Raw genomic sequence first — 22,867 nt, 5'->3', positions numbered from 1 at the left:
ATCTCAGGATTTGCAGTAAAATTGCAATTTTTATTTGAAAACAGTTCATGTTTAACCCTCATTGAGTGATTAACTGGCAACAAGTGTCAGATATTTTATCTGGTTGAGTAAAACAACAGAATAATACAGTGTACGTGTGTTGCCCCTCTTACCCATCAGGCCTCAGGTCCGGTATCGGCCGGTCTAAAGAGAGACGATCACTGAGGTAGCCGTTATAACCGTAGTACTGGAACATCTTCAGCGCCACTCGCCGGTTGTCCGGACTGAGGTCCTGACCCCAGTGAGCGAACAGCGACGAGTCGGAGAACGACGCGTCCGCCTGACCGTCCTCTCCCCTCGCTGGAGTCTCTACGAAGGAACAGGAAGACAAACACAATGAGTAACTGTCTCTGCCGCAGCTTCTCCTGTGTGTGTGTGTGTGTGTGTAGTGACAGGAAAAAATGATAGCGCCAATATAATCCCGCTGATAAATAGTAACGTATGTTCGCGGGTGAAGGGTGAAGGGTGGACTTTTATTGTACAGAAGAGAAACTATGGTGTCCTTGAACAAAAGCCTCAGTCCTGACTCAGGGTGAACTTTTCTCTGTGACCTATACACAGAGCGGAACGTGGAACTCATTTCCCTAAAGGTATCATTAGCGGGAGACACCGACGTTAATCAAGTTTTAAAGTGTGATTTCTTTTTCGTTTTTTTTTTCCCCGTGCATGAGAACTAATATTTCAAAGTCTGAAAAATGTGTGGATTTTATAGCAAAGCGGCGGCGACAACCTTGAGAGCAGAGAGACACTGAACAAACACGGGCTTCGTGTGTCAAACTGTGTTTTACTGCTCATGCTGCTTATTGAGAGACTGGGTTCATGTCCAGACTACATAAAAACACCGAGGTGGCATCTGTTAAAGATTCTGTCCCGCTTCCAGGACGCTGTAATGCACTTTAGAGACGGGGGAGTCCAGGAGCTTTGCCCACAGGCTCCGGGTTTAAATGCCAAAGGAGATAAAAGATGAAGTGATAGCATTTCAAACAGTACGTATACAACTTTCCCCCCAACTGCACTCGCAATGATTACAGCACCGAGATCTGGACTCGGAGTCTGCTCCATAAATAAAAACATGTAAACACGACAAGCTTCCCCAATGTTTTTCACTCAATGCAGCGATTACAGCCATTCTCCTGACCTTTGTGGAACATAACGTTATTTATGTCACAGTCCAGCTGGAATACAACTGTGCACGTTAACCCTCTTATTTTTTGGATTTTACGGCAGCAGAATTGTCAAAAAAAAGTTATTCTGCCCTTTTTTCCCAAGATCACTTTCACTAACGATATTTATATATTTATATAGTAAAATAAAACTGCACCATATATATATATATATATTTATCTTTGCACCTTAAAATCCACTGTTAAGCATCTTATCTTATTGTATATAGTGTATATTATATTATAGTTTGGCTCATTGTGCATTGCAATGTCTTTCATTTAATTTTGTATCGTGATTGTATTGTATTTTATTTGTATTTCTGATTTATTTGTACTGCTGCTTCAAGGACCCAATTTCAAAATCTATCTATCTAAGTTATTCAGAGAAATTCGTGACACGTCTTCTCCCGCTTTATCCTCCACATGAGGGTCACGCGGGGGTACAGTGGCCATCACCAGTCCAGAGTTATTTTTAACAGTTTAGGAGTTACGGTAATGAAAAGTATGTTTGCCAAATCTGGCAACCGGGTGAAGCTGGTTGCCAGATTTAATTACTTTTTTACATTTTATTATTTTCCTTTTTGCTCAAAATGTCACATTTAAATGATTATTTTCTAAAGTAGAGAAATGGACTTTGCTCTACGAGTTGTTTCAGTTACTGCACGTGGTCAGAACTTTGATGAGACTTGAAGTCATTTAGGTCTGAGTTGCCGTGGATTTCATGTTATTGAAAACGTCCTAATCAGTTGAAAATGGAATGGAATGAAAGCAGAGTAAAGCTATACAACGTCAATAAGACTCAGATTATCGGGAATAATTTACAACACGTCAGACTGAATTCTTACTTGGAGTAAAATAAAAAAGAGGCTGAAGGATGAGAGTAATATGAATATTATTTCATTTAATTATTAGTATTTGCCACATAGTGTTGATTTTCTGACATTATTTTGTTTATTTTGTTGGGTTTCAGAGCAGAGACAGGTCAGGATTAAGTCTGACACACTGGAGATTATTCTATACTGTCAACTCTTTGTAGAACGGACATGAAACGACCGTGAGACTGAAAATCTCTGTGTGTGTGTGTGTGTGTGTTAATATTCATGAGCAGATTACTTTAACGCGCGAGTGACAAACCGTGTCAAGCGAATTACAACAAAGACAACAAACAATACGCAGGAAGGTGTGAAGAGATTACATTAAGAACCAGATCCAAAAACCTTAACGCATACTTGAGAGAACCATTTATTTTAAAACGTCAGAATAAATTATTCACCGCAGAAAGTACTGATGTGTGTAAACATGACGAGGAGGTGTGGTCACAGGCGTCAACGCTCCACCGCCCTCTGAGGAAGCGCGACTGTCACAAAGACTGACCGAGAACTCACTGGAACTCAGAGTCCGAAAGGTCGTTCACAGGTGGGCGGGTCCAACGACACACAACAGAACATTCACAAAACTATAGGAATAGATGCTTAGAACACAGAGCACACACACACAATGGAACAATAGAACAAGAGTGACTAGTACTAGAGTAAAACTACAAAATAACACATTAAGTCTGGTCTACAAAGATCTTCCAAGTGCATCTTCTGTCCTAGCACTTACCTCAGCCCTCCCCCCTGCATCTCCTTCTGCACCCGCCTCCACCTCGACACTCTCACCCTCTATCAGTCCACTATCTAGTGGACTAGATCTCTTCTATGGAGCTTATTCCTTTGGATAAAAGTGTCTGCTAAATGCTTAAATGTGAGTGTTTTTCCAATTTTTGCCATTTGAAAAAAAGGCGGTCCGATGTTTACACGTGCATTTCCTCTTCCTCTTCCTCGCTTCCGCCGACAACAGTTTCGTCTGTTTCTTTTTTGCCAACTCTGCCACGATGAACGTCTAAAGTCAAGCGACCACTGCATGGATCTTAGAGCCAACTTTGGGCGAGGCCTCCTGATTCTGAGGACATAAGGCTGGTTTTCCACAAAAGACGGTGGAGGGAGCGCAGACCACCTTGCAATCTCCCTGCAACCAGACATTTAACCTTCCCAATGACTGTGATGCTGTTAAATTATGGTCAAAATCACATGTTTTAAGCTCTAAATGACGTGGTGCAGACATGTTACTACTAATAAACCCAGCGGTCCATTAACTATTACTAATCCTGAGGAATAAATCACACTGAAGCCGTAAAAGTTTACAGTGAAACGGCAACAAATCAAGAAGTCAAGCATCCGCAGACAGAGCTGAGTCAACATCACAAGCCCAGAGGCAGAATAACATCTGTCAGAGTTTCAGCGCCCGTGAAGCACAGGTACAGTCTCTCAGCGCCGTGATTAGACTGAAGCGCCGATGATCGTCCGGAGTCTCTCAGCCTGAAGGCCTGTTCATGTGCTGGTGATTAATGAAGCCAACGGAGACGCTCTCCCTCTGAAGACAGTCCCCGGAGCAGCCGCGAGGGCCAGGTTGTGTGTTGTTTGGACACGGTAACCTTGGCAACTCCCGTCTGTTAAACATGTTGTTTCAGTGTCACGCGTGCACGTTAACGTCGCGGGACGACGCGACTTCACCGCAGCCGTCGAGCAGGTGACACGACCGGCTGCGACCTCGCCGTTTGCAAAACGCTTTCCCCCCCGAGAGCTCGTTCACTCGTGTAACCTTGATCATGATAACTCAAGTAAAGCACGGCACAATACCTGAGGCAGAAACTGATGTCTCTCTCTCTCTGTGCATGTGTGTGTGTGTGTGTGTGCTAGTCTGGCATAAAAACCACCAACATGAACTGGTTCTGGATACGGTTTGGGAACAGGGATCACATTTTGTGCAGGCTGTCAAAATAAGTCAATGCAGCATCCTGACAAGAGTAGCTGTGCCTACCTGTGTGTGTGTGTGTGTAGCATTCCCTAAGCTTCCCAGCAGCACTCCAGGCGAGTGTGTTGTGTGTGTGTGTGTGTGTGTGGTGCTTCTTCCCCTGCATGCACAGTAACCCCACTGAGTTATATCCGTCTGCCACAGAGGAGGAGAGATAAGGAAATAACATCATGTGCACACACACACACACACACACACACACACACACAGACCCATTAGCAGACTTAAGACACTTTACAAAGAAGTCACTGAAAGGCGACAATAAGCCTTGGGGCCCTGCATGAACTTTTGGCTGCACAGTCGCTCCGTGTTAAATAACCAGGATGCACAATAAACTCTCTCTAATCGTATCCATTCATTCCCGGCTGAGATTTTCAAACGCAGATGCCTCAGAGATAAGAGATCTCGTGCTGCACGCTGGTAAAGTCGTGCATTTCTAATCCTCTAGGCCGGGTTTTATTTGTATTTTAAACAAATGGCTCATGTAAGAGTTTTAATGAAAATCCATCAAAGGGCAAAATCTGGGTCAGAAGGCCCAGATGCTGCAGATGAAGGAGGCAGAAGATCCTCAGAGATTCCCGGTGTTTGTTTGTTAGTTATTCAGCTTGTGCTCTCATCACAGTTAACTGCTATCATCAGAATATCATCATTGTGCTGTGTGAAGGAGGTGCAAGTGGCTCGTTTAGTGATATATCGTCACATTTCTATCAATATCTCTTACTTTTCATATCTAAACAATGTCAAAGTCCACATTTGAAGCCTGTCGAGCTTCTGTTGGACAGGGAGGTCACGTCAGGTCAACTCCTGATCTTAGAGGAGGAAATAAATACTGTATATGATTTAAAAAATGCCGTGTGTGACTTTTTAATACGAAGGCGGAGAGAGGCCGGGTTTTCAGACGAAGGACGTGGAATACAAATAATTCATTGTTCCTGCTCACGAATACAAAACAGAGGCAGAATAATAACAACAACAACAACTAAACTTATGGACTGCAGCGTAAAGTAGAAACAAAACAAATGTGAGCGTCTGGTTTCCACATTAACTTTTCATGTGTGTTAAAGAGTGATGTTGAACAGGAGCTACATTTATTTCTCACACTGACCCAAGACCATCAATTATAAAAGAAAGCAAACTGAACGCTGTGGTCAAATACAACGACTGTTCTTTGTGTTTGTTTTCAGTAATAATGAAAGGGAAGGGGGAAAAGCCCTTTGCTGAAATACCACAAATGGCCACTTTTGGGTGTGGCAGTGTTTCTGTTTGATTGACGGCTGCAGAGAAGAAGAGAAGATGCAAACGATGCAATCAGCACTGAAACAATTACTCAACTACTCATTTGATCGATGAATTGGTATTTTTTTCAGATTTTCCATCTTCTTAAATGTGAATATGTTCCGGTTTCTTTGCTCCACGTAAGAAAGAAATCATTCAAACTGAATCCTTTCGGTTTGTGGACAAAACACGAAACGACGACTCGATTAATCGAGAAAATAAATCGTCAGAGTAATGGATTATGAGAATAATGGTTAGTTGCAGCTCTGGATACAAAAGAGAGGGAGAGGGTTCTGTTACTGTAGGCAAAGTGGACCAAAGTGGTCGAAATGGACCAAAGTGCCATTAGCACACGTGCGTTTAAATTATTTTTACAGCTAATTAGCTCCTCACACCTCGCCTGCATGAAAGCGGCGCACTTCACATCTTCCATTTGTCAGAGTGCAGCGAGAGGGATTTTATGTCCCTGAATTATGATTGTTTTATCACTAGAGGTGACTAAATGTATCCCTCCTCATATTGAGTAATGCGACGTCACCAACAGACCACATCAAATCCCTGTAAAGTAGGATTTTTACAAACATATCAAAGTACAGCAGAATGATCTATAGAGCAAAGAGAAATGAAACTAGTAGTTTTCTGTTTGGAACATCTGGGCCAAACGGTGCAATCCCTGGTCCTGAACGGGCAAGTTAACACCTAACGTCTGGTCTGGTTGCATATATGATCATTTCCCTAACGTGTCCATGTACGAAAAGTGTGCAGAATGAAAATATAAATTAATATTTATACCTTAACCACTGTAAATTCAGTGGCTTGGTCTTCTGTGTTGCTACTACAGAGGAAACCAAATCACAATTCATTTCTGTGTTGTGCCACGCGAACGCCTGCAGCTCCTCCGAGAGCTGAGGATCTGTGTTTGACCACAGAGAGAAAAGTAGAAATCACCGCGAGCGTCTGCAGTTTATGACGAGTCGCTGTCATTTTACATCCAACGTGATGAGAGCAGCGGTACAGTCAAAATATACGGTGACCGGGAGGAGGAGACTTTGACAGAGACGGGATTATGATCGTCCACATGACAATTTCAGTTTCTTCAACTCGCTATCGGAGAAACCGTCAGCCAATTCAAATCTTTTTGAAAACTTCACATTCAGAAAACCAAGAAAATCACATTTTTAAAAAATGCAATTCCTTCATTTGAGCGCTAATTTAAAACCACATTGCAACTTTCACATGACTTAGTTTTTGGAAATCGCTGAAGTCGCGACTTCCTCCGTTATTCAGGTCCAGCACAAATGAACATGTGCTTTTCATCATCTGATACATATTATTACTCCTCCATATCACATAAAGCATAAATTCATTTTTTGCTGGAGTTATAAATGTGCCGACTCATGCGCTTTGTTCAGTTTTCTTCACACTAAAGAAAAAACTTTCAAGGAAAATGTGGGCAGTGAGATCCATACACCAGATATTTGCAGCAGTAAATCAAAAGCGATGAGACTCTTGAGACGCTTTGTATCTTGTTTCAAAGCCACCGGTGTTACCGAGTGCAAGAAAAACAACAATGCTGCCACCGCGTCTCACTCCAGTAACACAAGACTAAATCCAGAGGGTCTTCATTTGACTCATTAAATGCCTGAGCCTCCAGAGATGTCTAATCTGCTGTAAACCTGCACAGGTAATGTAATATCAGTAGGTAAATGCCACCCAGCTGTTCCCGTGCATATTCTGAATTTTAAACCTTGTGGCTGCGAGCTGTGCGTCTTCTGCATTTAACACGGAGAGTTGAAAACGTGTCTGCGGCGTCCTGAGCTGCAGATGAACGGCGATGGAAAGACGTCCTTTAAATAAATGATCCCACTGTGGGTCAATGTCAATAGCAACGATATGACGATGTGGTGCTTTGACTTCACTTCACTGTGCTGTGATCTCTTCAGAGTTCTCACAGAACACAGAGTGGACTGGAGTTTGCTCTCATGACTCCAGAGAGAAGCGGGATTACAGTTTTACTGGTTTCTCTGAACATCTATAGGCCTCGCGACAAACAATAATACATAAATGTTACTATATTTATGCCATGGTTAAGCTAACTGGGTGCAAAAATAAGCAAAAATTATTACAATAGACAATATTATTATCATGATAATTGTAAAAATCTGCTTTAAACTTTTAAAATTGTTATCATTAAAACACTTTACCATACGTTTATCATCCAAACAAGTACGTTTTATTACATAGCAGACTTCTTTGGAGCACTTTGAAGAGAATAACAACAATGTTAAGTATAATAAATTTAGATTACAGAGATATAAAACAATAGAACAGAATTATTGAGTGTTTTTAATGTGATAATATTGTCCTACCCCTGGTTGCTGACATTTTTCATTTGGCGTTTACTGTCAATAAGGCAAGAGCTCCAGAGGCTGAAAATGCCAAAAGAATAAATGCAACCAGTTTAGTGTGGCAACAAACAGTTATTTTCAATTCTTTTATTAATTGACTAATTGTTTGGTCCATAAAATGTCAGTGTTTTTCAAACCTGAAAGTGATGATGCTCTTAAAAGTCTTGTTTTTGATGCAGTTTTAATGATTTCTTTGTTATATGAAGCAAAAAAAACCCAGAAAATATTCACATTTAAGAAGCTGAACAATCTGAAAATGTGTTTGAATCCTTTGACGCACACAAACCGATTTAAGAAACCAGCCATCGTCCACCACTTTATCCTCCACTTGAAGGTCGCGGGGTGAAAGGTCGGGTCACACCCCGGACAGTTCACCAGTCCATCACAGGGACAAACAACCATCCACTCTCAAACTCTGAAGAAAACCCATGTGCACACACGGGGAGAACATGCAGACTCCATGCAGGACCTGGGTCTTCCTAACCACTACACCAACCGTGTCACCCAAGAAACCAAGAAACCCAAATACAGCAGAGGGCAGTGTGTTTGACTGCTTTGGCAAAACTAGCATTTCTGCAGCGAACAGAACTGCAGCCTCTTGGCTTTAACAGCGACAGAAGACTGAAGGAAACACTCATTATGATTAATGGTTGTAGCCATTGGCATCACTTTAGTTTATGTGCTTAATAATCCCAGAGACAATGCCAGAGGAGCAGCAGCTGCAGACGTTAGACCAAACCAGGGAACATGACTCAGGGGCCAAACAGCTGATTATTGGAAAAGATTCATAGCCCTTCACTTCAGTGGACTCCACTGCTTTAAACAGGTGAAGTGAAATGTACACTTTTGTTTAAAGTTCTCCTCCAAAACTGTGTCCTGAGCAGGAAACGATAAACATCAGTATCAATTACATCAACGATAAGTATCGGTATCAATAACGGGAAAATCGTCTCATCGCATTAGCATTAAACTGCTCTCTCTTCTTACTGCAACACAGAAAAGTTCAGTCATACTCTCTTTACGACGACTGAACTTTATCTGTTTCTGCGTTTTACTATTCGGGCTGCGGGTACAAGGAAGTATTGCCGGTCGTCTCCTAAATGACACAATTACAATATATTACTCCCATTTTATCATCATTGCGCTCGCCGCCTCTGAGGTTTGGAATCAATTTAAAGTTTTAATAGATCTCAGCGTAGCCTGGAACCACATCAAATATTTGAGTCCCAAAAGAAAAGCGCTGCGAGCGTCTTATCTTCAAGAAACTTCCTGGCCCATCTTAAGTCTATACTGTAAAGACTGAGGGGACCTGCAGGTTGTATTTATAGAACAGCTCTTTATCTGTTTATGCTGTAAGTATTCTGTCTGTTATTGCACAGGAACCAGCCGTTTGTCCTACAGATACAAATTCACTGAGACGATCGGGAATAGAACAACTTTAGGTACAAGCCACACAGTAGGTTTCGTGTCCTTTGGCTCGTGGGGACGTTTTGTTCCTATGATTTGGAAACTCTTAGTAAATTAATACAAAAACCTGGCTTTTTAACTGAGGTGTGTTCACTTACGTCATAATATGAATTATAGCCATGTATTCATTTACTAATCCGCCGCATAATGAAGAGATATCGTAGATTTATTAAAACTACTGCATGAGTTGGCAACTGTTAATTTTTTTTATTATTATTATTATTATTATTATTATTATTATTATTATTATTATTATTATCATTATTATTTATTTGATTTTATTATAAAGATGTTTGTGATGTATTAACACATTGTTGGGCCAAAAATCCATCCATGCAAGTAACGGCTATTTTGATCATCAATTATTGTGTTTTAGAGGTTTTTTTTCCAATAATTACAACAAGCTTTTTGATTTTTCAGCATCTTAAAAGTTAGTATTTTCTGCTTTCATTGCTCCATTTGACAAATAAATCATTTAAACTGAAATGTTTGGGTTTGTGGACAAGACTAACGTGTGAGAGCATCATCATTTCCAGGTTTGGGAAACACAGATCTGACATTTTAAGGACCAAACAAATACTGGGTTCATTCACAGAGAATTATGAACACAATGCATTTTGCTGGTGTTACACGCTGACAGTGACGACCTCTGCACATAAAGCACAAATACACTGCATAAACCCTCTTCTCTGACCCTAACTACAGCCAATAATTCTCTTTATGGAGCAGGAGGTTGCGTCCTGTATGGAAATCTGTGAGTGACCCTAAAGGAGGGGGAAGTCTCATTAGGACGCATCAGTCGTTGGCACGTCACACTGACATTTTCGGGCGTGTGACTTTGTCTCTTTCATACGGGAAATGCAGTGGCAGACTTTAGGAGAAGGGTCGTGTTTACTTTGAGCAGCCTCTGTCATCTTTGCCCTTCTGTTCATTTCTCTTCATTAAAACACTGAAATGACACAAAGCTTTCAGGACACTACAAACGCTTGCTTCTGCTTTCTTTCCACCCTTAAGGAGCAGAATTCTCCTCTCGAAAAACCATTAAAACTAATGTGATGTGAGCGACTCCCTGCAATGCTTTCCATCTTTTGAACAGCAGAAGATAGTTTTAGACAGTTTTTTAATTTCAAGGCTTAGAGGCTGAACATCCTGTACAATTTGTGTACCTGTCTTTTTATAACCTCCTATCGGATCAGACTTCATCGACACTCTTTTTATTTTCCAAGTTTCATTTGTACCCTGCGTTAAAAACATCATCTGTCCTCTGCACGATGTTATTTTCTTAATAAACTGGCATCTGGAGTAGAGACTTTCCCTCAGAAAAGCACGACTCAGCACAGGAAGTAAATCAAAGGTAATTCAGAGCAGGAACGAAAAAAGCAGGAAAGTAAAATTAAAACGTATGGAAAAGCAAGAATGCCAATATTCTGACAAACAGGATATCAATCTTTCTGACCCAATACCAATTATTTTAACCATGAGCCTCTTTTTCCTTTAAATTTCATCAAACCATTTGCTGCTTTTGAGTTTGTACGAAAACACAACGGAAAGACTGTAAAATACACTTTCCCTGGATGGAAATAGACAAATTGGCTTTAACAACATTCGTACTGTGATCACTTTCCTCACTCTAATAGTTAAAAAAAAAAGTCCCTAGACATGAAACAGACTCGTGAAATAAAAAAGCAGGAGGAGAATAATGGTAACAGGGTTCTTTGAATGTTCTAGCCTGAGAGAAAAAGCTAATTTATTCAAACTCAGAGTTAAACTATTGACCTGGCCAAGAGTTATGTATATTGTGTTAAAAATGGGCGTATCTACTGCCTCTCTGGCTCGGAGAGGAAGTAGTAAAATGAAATGTCCGGTTTACTTTCCACGCCACATTGTATTTCACTTTACTACATCTACTACGAGTTCAGCAAGCTCCAGTTTATTCGGTGGGTAGAAATACTGCTCCGTTTGTGCTCCCTAACCCTAACCCGGTGTATTTCCGTGCGAGAAGAACCCCCCGAAAAAACCTAGTCTAGTGTAAATTGGCAGCGCAGTCACCCCTCCTTCCCCTCCACACTCACCGATAACTCCCTGCCCACTTTTTGAAGATTTTCAAAATCAGGCATTGGGCGAAGTTAGCGTCAGACCCGCGGGGGTTTAGTTACTCTTTAAAGAGCAATTACGTCAAAGACTGTCAATAATTGACCATCTTTTTTAATATCTTGTTATTCAATGCCTGTCTCGTAATGACAATAGTTTCTTCAGAGCTGTAAAATAATCCACCTCCAAATGTGCCACTCCATCATGATACTTTTAATGAACAGCGAAAGATCTTAAGGCGGGCGAAGGTTTCTGAAATACTGTTTAATATTTCACCGACAAGTAGCAACAGAATCTTTAAAAACACGGCCAACTTTGACTTCTCTTCACTCGCAGCATGTAGAAACAGAATTCTTTGCTCTATATTAATGAAGCCTACATGGATTTGGATGACAGACAGAGACATCCAGTATTTTATTTTATGTTTTGTTTTTGATCATGGTCTCTGTTCATGGCTGGTGTGGGCTATAAATAAATCATTGAGGGGGAAAGCTCCTTGATTTTTCACTTTCACAAGACCAGGGTTTTGAGGGAAATAAGGCGCAGGTGACTCAACATCCAAGGCAATGGTGAGAGTTTCTATTCGAGTTTTTCTGGTGTAACACCCCGCTCTCATTGAGCGGTTTCTCAAAAATATAGCAGCATGCCGTTTGCACCAACATGAGAAATGATTTGATTGAGTTCTCAGCTGCTGATAAATGTGGCTGCTGCAGTTACTGAGCAGCTCACAAAACTCCAACATCACACACAATCTGGACGTGGGATTAAAGAAAGCTTTTTTGAGAAACTTCTCACCACATTTGATGAAACTTTCTGGTATTCACATGCGTCCTGAGTGATGCAATCACGAGAGGGCATTGTGAAGAACAGCTCTGATGGCAGCTGAATGCTTCCTCCAATCCAATCACAAGAACCACATCGAGGTGTTCGAGGCTGCACGCGGTCACATTCCTGAGCTGCATGAACGCAATCTGTCCTCGGGATGGATTAGAGAGCGTCTCCAGCTGACGTCCCCTGACCCACTGCAGGTTCACAATGAACTCAAAGTATTTTTACATTTCTCAGCAACCATAGGTTATTCTCTCTACCCGTCACACACACACACACACACACAGACACACTGTCAGTGGGCAGACTACTCAAAAACATCATATTTTGTTCTCACCAATACAACTGAAGGCTGTGTTTATGAGCTTAGAGCCCTGAGACTGTTATTACCCTGTCTAAATGGGCTTACAGGATTTACATCAGTGTTTTATAGATACACATCTCACGCTAGGAAAGGGAAGGATTGTCAGCAGTATGTATGGGCCACTGTGAGGTAAATCTGTGCGTGTGTGTATGAGGTGTCAAAATCCCTGCTCCAGCCAGTAGGGGCACTGCTGAGCATGGGCTTGAACACTCACACACTAAAAAAAATTCACCAGAGCGTCTTAGGCATGATTTTAGCTCGACTTAAAGCATGACTAACAGGGGACTTGAAAAATGTCCCCTGTTCAACGTGGAGTCCCCTGTTTGTGAGTGTGTAACGACACCAAAGTCCCCTGTTCTACTGGTTCACAAGTACACACACACACACACACACACACACACACACACACTTCTCAGTTGACTTCATTGACCTCAGTCGAAACCTTAATCATAACCAGTAACTGCCTAAACCCTAACCTTAACCTAACCACAATTCAAATCTTAGCCCTCAACTTTACCAGTTCTTTGGAAATTACTCGGGAAAATGCTCTGCCTCATTAGGACCAGGCTTTGGTCTCCTTGAGGACAACTACACTACAGTGTTTATGTCACAAACGGTTGTAAGGATGTAACAAATACACACACACACAGACACACACACTGACTTTGTATCCTAGAAATTGGATTTCTACAACGAGTAATGAAAGAAGAAAACGCTCCACTGAGATTGTATTTTTCTTATCAAAATGCTGCAAATTGTGATTGAGAAAACAAGTTTGCTGCTTTTGAATGGATTCTCTAAGAGGCAGTTGCACACACACACACACACACACACACACTGACAGCAGCAAATGACAGTAAGTAAGCCATGAATAAATTGGAGAACAGGGAAATATCTTGTTACTGACCAGCTGCATGTAAACACAGATTTACATCAACAGCTTCATCTGCATAACCAGCATTTTCCTTGTGTGCATATTCACGTTTTTAGAGAGTGTTTTGAGTTTAAAGAAGAAACGCAGGTGAAAAACTCGAGCAGATGCAGGTGCTGACACTGGAAATGTGTAGGAATGAACTTGGAACAGAAATATCTAAACTAATGAAAAATTACTTTGATTAAAGATGATTTAATTAAATCCAGTTTGTAAATGAGTGAAGGAAAAAATACATGATGTGCGTCAAAACTGGTTGAAAGTCCCTGCTTCCTTTCAAACGACAGAAGTACATTTGTGGTGGAGTTAACGGCTAGAGAAAGACATTTCTGTAATGTGAGTGAGTCAGTGTCAGTAAAGTTACAGGCGCTGGTTCTGAGGGTTGGGCACCAACCTGACACCAGTTTCCTATACAATCAGCATGTAACTGACCAAATGAGTGTCATTGCATCTGCATCACCTCCTCCGCTTGGCAGCAATGCTCTAACTTGCACAGGTCCTCTTTACAAACCTGTTATTTACTCAAATATTAGTGCCATTCAGTTAGATTTTATTTATTATGTGGATTTGTTTAATTTAAAATTGAAGGTGTTAATATTGAGCCACGTTTCCATCGTGGTACAGTTCGGTTTGGAACAGTAAAGCCCTCGGTCAGGCTTGCGTGTCGACGATGGCCGTGTCAGCGAGACACTAAGCGTGACGTGGTACCGATGTGACGACACAACAGAGGACATGTTTTTGGGGGGGGCAGTTATTTTGGTACAATTCCTAATGGAAATGCAAATGAAATGACGGAAATGATCATAAAAGAATAAATGAGGGGAACAGAAACACAGATGAGATAAAAAAACCAAAAAAAAAACCTCAAAGACCTCATTAGAAACCTCTCTCAAAGAAGACCAAGGGCATACAACTAAATAAGGACACTGACTAATCTGAGAGTGGAGGCAGACGTTCACAAGAAGCAGCATGTGTTAAAATAACATGTAAATAAGGACGACACCATGATGGAAAAGTGTGTTTTAATCACATTGCCCACCTACTGGTCATTTATGTGCATCACCCCTGATATACGGGCTACTTTGCAATTTTAGGTTCACATTTGTTTCAGAAATAAAAGCTCTAAAAATTGTATTTTTAAAAAGTTTACTGGTATACGGTGGATAAGAGAGTGAAATCTGACACCGTGAGATGCTGGGGGAGCAGAAACACGCTCGAATAAATAATGATCAAGCTTTTAAAAGTTTGAAAACTAACTTTCCGTTCGCACCATCTGCACGTTTGCCCCGAAGGCCTGGACAAACACATCAGCCTCGTTTTTGGACTTTCTGCTCTGAGAATGCGAAATGACCCGTGGGTCAATCTGCAGTTACCTGTGCAGCAGGGATTAGGCTTCAAATATGATTAAATGCTGTCAGTCCCACAAGCCGAGACCGGAACCACACGTTTGTAGAATTAAATTAAATCGACTCACACATGAACTTTAACGGCGATATCGTTTCCAAACATCAAACGGAGCCGTGTTTGTTCCAGATAGAAAAGCTGCTGACTCATGTGTCTGCAGGAAACACGACGCTCCGTGTTATTTTTAATATCTTATCCAGGTCTTTTATTCCTGAGGTGACACTAATCTGAGATAAGCATCACCTTGAATTAGCTGCATATATTTGTTTATTTACATGTTGTCTTTTTTAAAGCTGACGCAGACAAAACACAACAACGTCTGCCTCCGCTCTCAGATTTAGTTGCGAGCCCTTGGCCTTCTTTGAGAGAGGTTTCTAATGAGGTCTTTGAGGTTTTGTTTTTATCTCATCTGTGTTTCTATTCCCCTCACTTCTTCTTTTTATGAGGATTTTCATGTGGAAGTCAACATGACATCCTGTGAATTAGATCAAAATCAGATCAAACACAAACTCCTGGACCAAAGCTTCAGAACAGGATCTAAAAAAACTTAAGAGAAATAAACTGAAAATATACCAATGGTGAAGTTTAGTTTTCCTTTTTTCTCCTCCTCTTTAATGATCCTTTTATTTTGACATCATCTCATCTCATGTTCCACTTGAGCCTGGACTGGCTGAGAAACATTACATGAAATAGTTTTATATTTTTACCCGCTGGAGACGCTTGTTTGTCCAGAATTAACGTTAACGCAACATTAACACAAGCGCTGTAAGATTATTTAAGAACAAGAACAGAAGTGGATCTAAGAAACATTCGGGAGAGTTTTGATAGTGAGCTGATTTAATTTAAGTTCCCAGTTGAAATTCATTTTCATTCACACGTTTGTTTGTCTCCATTTATCCCAGCGTGCAGTCTCAACATTAGATGTCACACCTTTGTATACACTGTAGTTTCAAATGATAAATGGAAGTATGTAAATGTACAAGGGTTTTTTTTTTATTTGCCTTTAAAATCAAATTCTATGGCCACATTATTGTGTAAAGTATCATGTATCAAGTATCATGATGATCAGAGGAACTGTGCTATTGTCAGACGTGGCAGAGAAGTATGTGAGGGTGGTGGAGGACGTGTATGAGGTCAGTGTTGTAATGTAACAAAGTACAAATACTTTGTTACTGTACTTCAGTAGAATTTTCACATATCTGTACTTTACTTCGTTATTTATATTTCTGACAACATTTACTTTTACTCTGATAGATTTCCTAAATAAAATATGTACTTTTACTGCGATACATTTCCTAAATAAAATATGTACTTTTACTTTACGATACATTTCCTAAATAAAATATGTACTTTTACTTTACGATACATTTCCTAAATAAAATATGTACTTTTACTGCGATACATTTCCCCTTAACCATCTTCGTTACTCGTTTCTACAAAATAAAAGTTGAGGTGGTGACGTAATGCCTGTTTGTTTAAACGGCCCTGCAGGCACTTTAAGACTTTTACTCAAAATAGTATTCTAAAAGGGGACTTTAACTTCTACCAAAGTCATTTTCTGGTAAAATACTTGTACTTTTACGCCAAGTATCGCTTTCAAGTACTTTATACAAGACTGTGTGAGGTGCAGTTGGAGTGATGGACGGCTTCATGGGATCAGATCTGAGCCGCTTCTTGTTCTCGATTGTGATAGACAGGCTGACAAATGAGGTCAGGCAGGAGTCTCTGTGGACTTCACTGTTTGCAGATGACATTGTAATCTGTAGTGAGAGCCTGGAGAGGTGGAGACATGCACTGGAGAGAACAGGGGGAGTTTAAACAGCTATGGACACAAGAGGAGAAGAGGGGTGGAGTGGGAGGCGACAAGTGTCAGGGCTGATGTGTGATAGAAGGTTAGCAGCCAAGGTGAAAGGGAAGGTCTACAAGACGGTACGGAGACCTGCTGTGATGTATGGCTTGGAGACAGTGGCACTGTGTCAAAGACAGGAGGCGGAGCTGAAGTGGGACAATGGACAGGATTAGAAACAAGCATACAGTATTCCAGGGACAGCTCAGGTGGAGATGGTTTGGTCACGTGCAGAAGAGTGATAGTGTTTTTTTATGGATGAAGGATGTTGAAGATGGAGCTGCTGGGCAGGAGGAACAGAGGACGACCACAGAGAAGCATCACGGATGTGGTGAAGGAGGACATGAGGACAGATGGTGTAACAGAAGAAGAAGAATCATCATGATACAGTATATGAGTACACATATGTGTAGTTGAATATTTAGCTTGAGGTATTTAGCTTCACTGCTCCATGAGCTAAGCCAGCAACCAACAGCTCACTGTTAGAGCCGTGAGTCCAGGAGGTGAACCTGAAGCTCTCAGCACCAGAAATACAGTATGAAGATCTTGTTCTCTACTGTACACTTCCACTCTCATGACTCATAACCTTGCTAAAGAACAAACAGATAACGAGAGAATTGTCTCCACCAAAGAAACCGACAAGGACACAATGAGATAAATAATAAGCTGCAAAACTCTGTGCAGTGTAGCAAAAGCAGAGGAGAGATCGTGGTCCTTATCGCCTCACAGCAGATGCCCACAAAAGCAAATGACAGATTTTTGCATCGTGTTGGTTTCCACCTCAGGCCAAGCACACTGAATGGTTGCTGGCTGGTTGCTAATGGCAGCTCCTGGCCTCTGTACCAGGCTGACAAATCATACCCTGGTGGCTGCGTCTCATTATCATTTTTTTTTTGCCCGAAAATCCAAAAGCTTTTAGGGAGCAATGTTATAAAAGAGATGACAGGGAAGCAACGTTTCAGAATCAAAATCTAATTGATTAGACATTAAAGTCAGACTCGAGCTGGTGACTCAACTTTAGATCAATGACAAAGTTGCATAACTATCGTTATCTCCCTGTAATTTATGAACATTAGGTCACAAAAATCTCATTTCCAGTGTGTTACGACTACGATAACAGCAAAGAAATCATCAGAAAACATGAACGTGTAGGAATGAGGCACTCGTGCTGCTTTTGAACTTGAATTATTTGAAGAACCGAGTGCTGTTATGACTTCCATATAAAGAATATTCTATACATCTATAATCTGCATCTATGATTAGTGTTATTATGCTGACCTTATTTGAACACTGATCCACTCAATACCTACTGTACACAGTGCATCTATTATTTACACTTTAAGCACTGAGAGTGTGTGTGTGTGTGTGGGATGGATCTTTGGAGATAATCGTCTTTGTCCTCTGGCAAAACACAAGCCAGGCCTTAAATAAAGAAATATTAACTCCTGTGACCTTACCATTCAAGGTCGCTTTGTTTTCTAGTTTTCACTCGCATGCATTTTGTCTTTTCAATAACTATTTCTTTAAAAAAAAGCGACTTTCTGCACAAACGGGAGAGACATGATGGCGTGGCCACATGTTGCAGAGTAAACTGTGAGTACAGAGCACACACACACACACACACACACACGCCTTACACTTAACAACTCCATCAGTGGACTACAGATGGTAACTGACACTGCAGGCACAGAGAATCCTGGAGCCGCGATGAAGCGAATGTTGTTTTCCTCTGTGTGTAATTCAGCGCAGACGTCCCAGTGCAAATAAAACCCAAGTTCCGAGGAGAATATTGTAACTTGTCTTTCACCTCCTCAAAATGGATCGGACCCATTTTTATGTGATGCATTTGCATTTTCAGAGGCATTTGTGAATATTTGATGGCTTGTCCTTGCACTAGAAGCGGCACAGACAGGCAGAGCATTCAGAGCATCGTTCGTACAGATTTACTCTGTCATCAGCACATTTTCTTCCTCTCAATCCTTTCTCTTTAGTTTGGTTCTTTTAGTCTTTCCAAAAGCATCCGTATTTATTAAAATAGATACCTTAAGCTTCTTCTAACGTAGCTCATGTTCACTTTGAATTCACGTGTGAAGTTTTGTGCATACATGAATATCTTTCCATTAATGTTAAATCTTGCAAAACATGTTTTTCTGTGTGCAGGCGTTTGGACGAGTGAACTGAGATTATGGAAAGATGAACTGCACGGGTAATGCAGTGTAGTGTTTTTATTTGGAAGTGAATGCATCTTCATATGTTGTGGTGCTAAAACAGAAAAAGACATTTCACTAAGATACTTCACTCAGTTTCACTGATTCGCCTTAAAAATGCTGTTTATTGGGGGGTTAGATGAAAAATTAAGATTTCAAATCAAAACACATTTCTTTGGACGTCACTTTTTGATTTGAATTCTTGTATTAATTTTTAACTTCCATCGACTGTGTTGATCTTGTCCGTTTTATTTTATCTTACCTTCTGTGTTTGATTTATCTTCTCATTTAATATGTAAAGCGAGTGTTGGAAAGGCGCTTACAAATAAAAATGCATCATTATTATCATTATTATTGTTGTATTATGATTAGAATCAAAAACCGTTGTTCAGAGACATCTGACTTCACGAGACGCAGGCAGCAGAGGACGACGTCCTGTAAGTCACATTTCCTCACGCTGAGACGCCGGAGCTTTAAATTGTACCCAGAGTGATGGGCTGAAAAAAAAAAGGTTGAGTGGTTCGAGAACTACGGAATAAAACACTTTTACAGCCGTCTCGTTGCAGGAACACCATCTAAAAGTTTTCCTGTCAGTGATTTAAACCATAACAGAGCCGTAAAAACTTCACAAGTACAGGAGGTGCTGCTCACTTCGGATGCTGACGTGAGGACTCTGCGGCGGGACGTAAAACAAAGAGCCAAAAACAAACAGGCAAAGGTGATGGAGGAACATTTAAATCTAACTATATGTTTAAAAGAGCACGGGGTTTGGAATGAAAAGGTTTACTGTTCTCTCATGTAAGGTTATCTGCAACAAGGGATGAGTCTATATATAATATCAGATATCACTGGATCAGATATTGGAAAAAGAAAACCGTGAAACCCGATATGATCCTGAATATTACATGAATATGTCACAGCAGCACAGACTGGAAACAATGTCATTAAAAAGCAGCACAAACGGACGATGGTGATGGTGGTAATCAGAGATGAGCAGATGACAGACTCCACCATCAGCACCGCTCCAAAACAGGAAAACTAAACCAACAGACGGATATGATTCCATCTGTGGAACACGACACAGATGCCTCACTACGAAAAGAGAAATGTCCACCACCACGATCATGTGACCACGACATAAAAGCATCATCTGTTTATAGCTCGGCAACATATCAGAATCTTATCAGCATTGGTTGGATTTTAGTTTTGTAATATTGTAATAATACTTTTGAGACAAGAAAGGTGGAGAGTTTTATCGACAGTGGATATTTGGAGGAAGCCTGAGAACACAGTCAAAGACAAGGGAACAGGTAAAGTCAACATAAAAAGACACGAGTTAAAGCAGGACAGCAAACCCTGCTGCTGTCGAGCACCAGTGCAACACAACCTGGTCGTTTCATATCTGACATGAAAGACTTCAAAGCTGATTCAGATTAGCAGCGGATGAAAGAGACAAACAACCTTTGGAATCATTAGAAAATCCCGTGAGGAAACTCCTGTCCTGAGGTTCAGAGCTGATCTGATACAGTGAGGAAGAAACTCAAACTACTGTTATTATGTGAGTCTGACGATACATGGGTTTATATGTTGATTTAAAATGCATGTTAACGTGTTAATCTGGATGCTCAGCGTCAGTCTCATACTGCTCTAAATCACTGGATCTGATATCGAAAGGATAAAATAATAAATAAAAGAATATGTCTGTACACAGAAGAAGAAGTAGAAGTAGTAGGCGTTCATATAAACGGTGTCATTCTAACTCATCTCACTAATTACCACTACTGACAATGAAATGTGGCGCGTTATTATAATTAAGCCGTTTTTATGCGACCACATGAACCGCATATGTAATGATTTTGACAGGCGTCTTATCTCACTCACATTGTCTCGTGTCCATTTCATTCATTAAACATATTTAATAATCTGTATTATTATAAATATTTGAACATACAGTTTCATTTTTGAACATTAAAAAAAGGAAAGCAATAGTTACTTTCCCTGGTAACCTTTTGGGAAAGGTAACTATAACTAATTACTTTGTGCCCAACACTGCTAACAACTAACCTGAAATGACCTTACACTAAAAGAGACATGTGGCCACCTAGTGCAGCAGCGGCAGACTCCCGTCCTCCCGTGAATCGATCCCCTGCCGCGTGCAGACGCTGGAACGAGGACAGAAGTCCAATTAAACACGGGGTCAAGAAAACGGCCGTAGCTCAACTTAACTGCACATGGAAATGCATCGACTGTCGTAATGAAAATGTGCATCAGATGCTTTCAAGGATGTTCAGATGTTTTTTTTAAAAAAGAATAAAAATGTCCACGGCTGCTGTTGTGTTGTGTTGTGTTGTGTTGTGGACGCGAGGCTCTGCGGCTCATCAGTGCGACGCTCTGCGGCCGATAACGACGGCTCCAGCTTTGTCTGCGTCAGCAGTGGATTAACGATGAGTGAAGGACGGGAAGATGGATTTTGATAGAAGATCTCAATTATAGTTCGCTTTGATGAATCTCGTCTGCAGACCACAGTCATTTACTTCTGCCTTGTTGAGACTGATTGTGTAATCCATCTCCCCCCCCCCCCCCCCCCGCCCCCACCATAACCTCACAGCAAGTCACAGCTGACTCAATAAAGATGAATGGAGTGGCGACGACTCCTGAAGTTCATCGTTCTGCAGGTACATAAATGGATCAGCTTTGATCCAAAAGCAAGAGAAATGTTTCCTCAAACACGACTAACTGTACGTCCTCTGGCTTTAAGGTGAGCTTATGAAACGTATCAAAGCACAGAGGAAATGGATTTTGTGTTAAACTGCTGCAAACCCGACAGGAAGGAAACACACGGCAGCATCTCCACTCTGTCGGCGACGCATTAACTGATTAAATAACCAAAAAATACACAACCTTGGTCCAGCTTCTCCACAACATTTGGATGAGCAGCTTTTATTTGCCATCACCTTGTGCTTTAGGCAACGTTTTAATATTTTACAGCCAAAAATGTTTGAATAATTAATGGAGAAAAACTTGAAATGAGTTGATGGTAAAAATAAGAGTTGGCTGCAGCCGCGTTCGCTCCTGTCAGTGATGCTGATGAAGGTGAGATAACACACTGTGCTGCTGCATATTAAGTGATAATTGTGTTGTCACGTACGGGAGCTGGATTTGGTTTTGCAATCATTTCATATTGCTGGAATAAAAAAGTGGAAAACAGCAGATCAAAGTGACAGCATGGAAAGCTGTTGACCGAAATGTGATTATGCGACGACATCGTGATTAATTACACCCGAAAACACCGGATTAAAAACTACAGTGCGACGATCCTGCAGGAGGAAATGGCAGCCGGCACCCTCTCATCAGCAGATGAAAACATTTTGCACATGGTGTCGTGGATGTGCTCGAAACGCACTTCCTCACTTAGCGCCATTAATTATGAAGAAGAGAAAAAACAGCTGCTGACAATAAAAGCGCGAGGCAACAAAACACTGGAGTTTGTCCTGCTGCTGCTGCACTCACTGAGAACACGCTGCAGCGTCGAGATGACAAAGACCAAGATAATACTAATTATGAGGAATTACAAAGTCATTATGAGATGAAAGTTGGGGTGGTAGGTGGCCCTTTGTTGACAAACCTTAATTTCTATCCTCGAGCTCCGAACACTAGAGTTAAAAAAGGGGAACGGATTAACCGCTGCAGGTTTGTCGTTACATAATTAACTCGTGCAAGTGAGTCATTTTGTCAGCAGCAATGTTCCAGTGTTAGTTTTCTAAATGTTTGACTAAAACACTGTAATAATGACTCAAAAACAGTTGATGTGGTGAAGCTACAGCTACTTCGAATCCTTTATAATAACTCATACATCAGCTGACATGACATATATGAAAGATGTCAGTTGCAGAATTCCTGTGCATGCACTTCAATTATTGCTGAACGTACAAACAGAAAAATCTAATCCTTCATGTGACAAATGTAACGTGTGAAGGAGAACTCACAG

The 22,867-nt window shown here is 40.9% G+C and overlaps 1 protein-coding gene across 1 annotated transcript in view; it reads right to left on the bottom strand.

Annotated features, from left to right (window-relative positions):
* galnt18b (UDP-N-acetyl-alpha-D-galactosamine:polypeptide N-acetylgalactosaminyltransferase 18b) overlaps positions 1 to 22,867 on the bottom strand; it is an 81,002-nt gene that overhangs the window by 43,703 nt on the left and 14,432 nt on the right. The window contains exon 2 of the mRNA XM_058630146.1: positions 153 to 348. Coding sequence (XP_058486129.1) covers positions 153 to 348 — 196 coding nt within the window. The remainder of the gene's footprint in view (positions 1 to 152; positions 349 to 22,867) is intronic.

The sequence above is a fragment of the Solea solea genome, chromosome 5 (assembly GCF_958295425.1).
Source record: "Solea solea chromosome 5, fSolSol10.1, whole genome shotgun sequence".
Taxonomy (NCBI): domain Eukaryota; kingdom Metazoa; phylum Chordata; class Actinopteri; order Pleuronectiformes; family Soleidae; genus Solea; species Solea solea.
This window is presented reverse-complemented; position numbering and strand designations above follow the sequence as displayed.